Here is a 5000-nt window from a genome sequence, read left to right as displayed (position 1 = left end):
AAAAACATATGCTGTATTATTTGGCGGTTCATTCCACTGTGGCGACCTCTGAGATAAAGACTAAGTCGAAGGAAAACGAATGAATGTATGAAATTATCAAATGAAATAAAATAATTCCAAACTTTTGGCCAGGAGGGCATCAGTGTCAAGCTAGATTATTCATTCATTCATTCATTTTCTTTTTCGGCTTAGTCCCTTTATTAATTCTGGGTCGCCACAGCGGAATGAACCGCCAATTTATCCAGCACATGTTTTACGCAGCGGATGCCCTTCCAGCTGCAACCCATCTCTGAGAAACATCCATACACACTCATTCACACCCATACGCTACAGACAATTTAGTCTACCCAATTCACCTGTACTGCATGTCTTTGGACTGTTGGGGAAACCGGAGCACCCGAAGGAAACCCACGCGAACGCAGGAAAAACATGCAAACTCCACACAGAAACGCCAACTGACCCAGCCAAGGCTCAAATCAGCGACCTTCTTGCTGTGAGGCGACAGCACTACCTCAAACTAAATTAGTTAACACTAAATTATGTACAAACATCTTTACATATAATTAAAGAGATAATATGTATACGTCTAACAGCTATATTAGCAAGTAAAAATAAATAAATCAAAGAGAAGATAAACAATTGGGTAACTGTTCAGCAAATTAAGTGTACAACTTTAGGAAACACACACAAATAAAAGCAAACCTGTAGAATATGGTATTTTTAAGATGTTTCATAATGTAATGCTTCTTTTGAGGGGCGACTGTTGAGGTTACAAACACTTCAGACAGCAGACAGACATTTCACACAAACACACGGTCATCTCTGAGCTTATGGCGAGCTGTCACACTTGTCAAAATGCCATGACAGCCTGTGTGTGCGCAGACGCATCTCATCAGATATGGCCAACCGAAACGGCTTTTATTTAGATGACAAACAAAACAGACGTGACCTTTCAGCCACGAAGCAGATAACAACTACAGAGAGCAAGAGTGGGGAAAAAAGTGAAACATAAAGGCATTTTTAAGGGAAAGTCAATAAATGTTGTGGGGGAAAAAAGAAAAGAAATCACAGCCAAAAGAAACAGGAAAAGAACGACAAAATGTTTCAAAGGCTTTGTGCTGTATTGAATCATCTTTCTTTGAGCAGTAGAGTTTGATAGGCATGACTGATATATAACTCTGAACACACAACTAAACAGTCACGAGTGTGTGTGTGTGTTTGTGGTGTACGGTTACGGCTCAAAGAGTTGTGTCCACAGTCTGTTGGGATTCACTTACCGCTGTTTTCCAGAGTTTAATAACGTAAACTAACAAGAGGCAGACACAGAGTGTGTGTTTGTGTGTAAACAAAAGCCACTGGTCACGAGTGTGGTCATGTGTGCCGCTGAGAGAAACGCTTTACTGAGTCTCCGCTTTCTGCAGATGCAGCATCCGTAACTGTTTCAGGTGAGCAACCCTCTGGCTTTGTCTGCCGATATGCTCCCAAGAGTGTGTGTGCGTGTGTGTTACTCACTCTGTCCCACTTTCAGCACCACCTTCATGCCCTGTGTAGCGCAAACCCCTCCTCTCATGCTCTCCAGCCCCTGACGCGTCCCGTCTGATGTAGCTGTGAGAGAAAAAGAACAGATTTTTTTACTAATCATGCATGAAGAAATACGAAAACAAATCAACACAACTGCAACAAACGAGTTCTTAATCGTTTTTTTAATTAGTGTTTGATGATTTGAGTTCCAGTAATAACACAAAAGCCTTCTAAAAAGATAGATCTACATGAAAAACACTGCTTAAAGGGTTAGTTCACCCAAAAATTGTTAAATTGTTGTTGATTACTCATCCTCATGTCAATCCAATCCCCTGAGACCTTCGTTCAACTTCAGACCACAAATTCTAATACTACTACTACTACTACTAATAATAATAATATAATAATTTTATATATATATATATATATATATATATATATATATATATATATATATATATATATATATATATATATATATATATATATATATATACATATACATACATATATATATATATATATATATATATATATATATATATATATATATATTAACAAATTATTATTTTATATTAAATCTGAGATAGACAGCAAGCACATCATGATTTTGCCAAGTACAATGCAATCCTGGATTAACATCTATGTTGATCCTGGAACATCATTTGTGTTCGGAAATATAATCCATACCTATTCCCTACCCTTAAACCCAACCATAACTGTAAGTTATTCCCAAAATCAGAGGAGAATAATAGTAGGATAACAATGATGTAGAAGTGCAAAATCCTAACCGTAAGCCTAAACTTAACATAAACACTAAACGTATCCCTTAATTCTGTTTGGCTGATTGTAATTTAGTCCCAGGATAAACATAGATGTTGATCCAGGAACATGTCCTACTTGGTGAAATCAGGTTGGTGAGACAGCAGTGGTCCAAAAAAGAAACCAAAAACATTCCATATTGAACTGTAATCACTTTTTGTGCACAAAACAAACAGCAAAACTTTTTTCTCTTCCTGGTCAGGTTGTCAGTGTGTATTTACTATGGGCAGTACAACATATTGCCATTAGAGACAGTAGTGTAACACGCAAGTGTCGTATTGCTCATAGTAAATGTGCACCTTGATCTGATATGGTATTCAAAGGCAAACAAATTTGTCTTTACAGTTTTGTTCTTTTTTACAGTTTTTGTACATGAAATAGTGAAAATAGTTGGAGCATCATGTGATTACAATTGAAGTCGTATTGAATTTTTGGTTCCTTTTCTGGACATTTTATAACCATTACTGTCTATAGAGGATGAGGAAGCTCTCTGATATATCTAAAATATCTTATTTTGTGTTCCAAAGATAAATGAAGGACAGCATGACGGTGAGTAATTAATGACAGAATATTTTGGTTTCATTTTGGGAATTTTCACCTTGCTTTCATATCTGCAGATTGTCTTATGAATCTAGAAATAAGACTTATAAGATTCTACATTTATAAAAGTGTCTTACTGATTTGACAGATTTTTTTAACTTTAAATTAGTTTTATGGTCAAAAAGTGGAAAACAAAATATTTGAATGCAGACAAAGTACACTTGAATTAAACATTTTTTTATTCAGTTTTTTTGTGAATTTGCAATGTTAGAGGCTATTCACATACAACCCATCTTTAAGTCAACAATTGTAAGATGCATTGCTCAGGATTATTTTTATTATAACCTTTATTTTACCAGAAAAGACACGTTGTGATTAAAAATCTCTTTTACATGAGCGTCCTGGCCAAAATTTGGCAGTACATGTCACATGTGTAAACAAAACAAAAAACAATTGACAGTTAACATGAATCAAACATTGGCAACCAAACTTTTCAAAACATCTACAAGACTGGTTCAATTTATAAACCATTTATACTCTATAAATTTAGTGAAATCAATACTTTAAACAGCAACTTTGTTTGTAGATTATTCCATGGAAAAGGTGCTGCGTATTTTTTCCCATCTCAGTTTGCACTTTAGGAACAGACAGTAAATAAATATCCTGTGACTAGGGGTGTCAAAATTAATTGTTTCTTCGGTGCACCGCGATGCAGACGCGGACAATTCGGTATCGGTTCAGTAATAATCATAACCGGTTATTATGTACTGACGTCATTTATCTCATATGCGCTATGTCACTGTAGCTTACTATGGCGAGGGAGGCAAGCGCGAGTATTTAAAGTGCTCCAAATACTTAAAAACGCAGAAACAATTTCACAGCATGTGTTTGCTGGACAGTCTTTCAATCTCTCTCTCTCTCTCTCTCTCTCTCTCTCTCTCTCTCTCTCATTGTGGACCTTTGACCTGCTGTTGTGAGGTAAAGTTTCCTCTCCTCTCGGCTGTTACAGCGTTACTTCTGGATACAGACACGAGCTTGTCTGCAGTGCTAGTTTTCTCCTCCATGTCTATCATGGATCAGCTGTGATCGCCGCTGCGTTTATCAGTGTCAATCAGCCAGAGCATTAGAGCCAATCGCAGCTCTTTCTGTTGAGCGCGTGACCAATCGCTCGACAAGGCTCAGAAAGCGAGCGGGATATATATATACTGTATTTGTTTATTTGCTATAAATGCTCATGTTGTTCTGTGCATGTACTTGAGATTTTAGATACAGTTGATATATCTGTTTGTATTAAAGGAAAAATTTGTATTATAAAAAGTATATAAATATGTTTATAAATTTTAATATAAGAATTGCTGTGCTGTGAAGAAAATATCAAATTGTGTATGGAAAGCATCGTCAATGCACCATGATGCACCAAGATATCGAATTGAACCGAATTGATGGCTTGATAATCATAACCAAACCGAACCGTGAGACCAGTGTAGGTTTACAGCTCTACCTGTGACCGAAGGCCATAGCTAAGGACAGGTTTTTACTAATGTAATTCTGGAGATATGATGGGAGTAAACCCAATATAGATTTGTAAACAAAGATATGCCAATACTTGAGCCTACGAAAGGACAAAGCAGACCAACCTACCCTAGTATACATCACACAATGATGAGTAAATAATTTAAAATTAGTTATAAATCTTGAATGTTTATAATGTTTTGCATAGACCATGAGGGTATTAGGACAAAGCCACTCAGCCCCAGTAAATATAAACTCGCAACACATTTTCTGATTGGTCCACTGCTTTGGAACTGATACTGATGCGTGACACTAAATGCAAAATTTAGATTCTTTCAAAATTGACATGGCGTCTAAAAAAAGCTTGTGTGCATCATGTCAAAAGATGTGAGATGCGAGTGATGGTCATGCACTTCCGTCAAGCACATTTACATGGAAAAATAATGAAAAAGTATCACACTGGAATAAAAAAACATGCATTCTGTGTGAATCAGCCCTTACTCTTAATCCATAGTGTCTTTATAATTCAGTGTTGTCAAAGAACAAGTCAAGACAGAGATGTTAGCAACGATTTGTCACTTGCAGCAAGTTGAGATCATTACATT

General features: G+C 36.4%; 1 protein-coding gene across 1 annotated transcript in view; it reads right to left on the bottom strand.

Annotated features, from left to right (window-relative positions):
- The window catches only part of efnb3b (ephrin-B3b), a 140659-nt gene that overhangs the window by 14929 nt on the left and 120730 nt on the right, over nt 1–5000 (bottom strand). Inside the window, exon 3 of the mRNA XM_056461229.1 lies at nt 1513–1605. Coding sequence (XP_056317204.1) covers nt 1513–1605 — 93 coding nt within the window. The remainder of the gene's footprint in view (nt 1–1512; nt 1606–5000) is intronic.

Source organism: Danio aesculapii, chromosome 7, assembly GCF_903798145.1.
Source record: "Danio aesculapii chromosome 7, fDanAes4.1, whole genome shotgun sequence".
NCBI classification, from domain to species: domain Eukaryota; kingdom Metazoa; phylum Chordata; class Actinopteri; order Cypriniformes; family Danionidae; genus Danio; species Danio aesculapii.
Note: the sequence above shows the minus strand (reverse complement) of the source record. Positions and strands in the feature narration are given on the sequence as shown.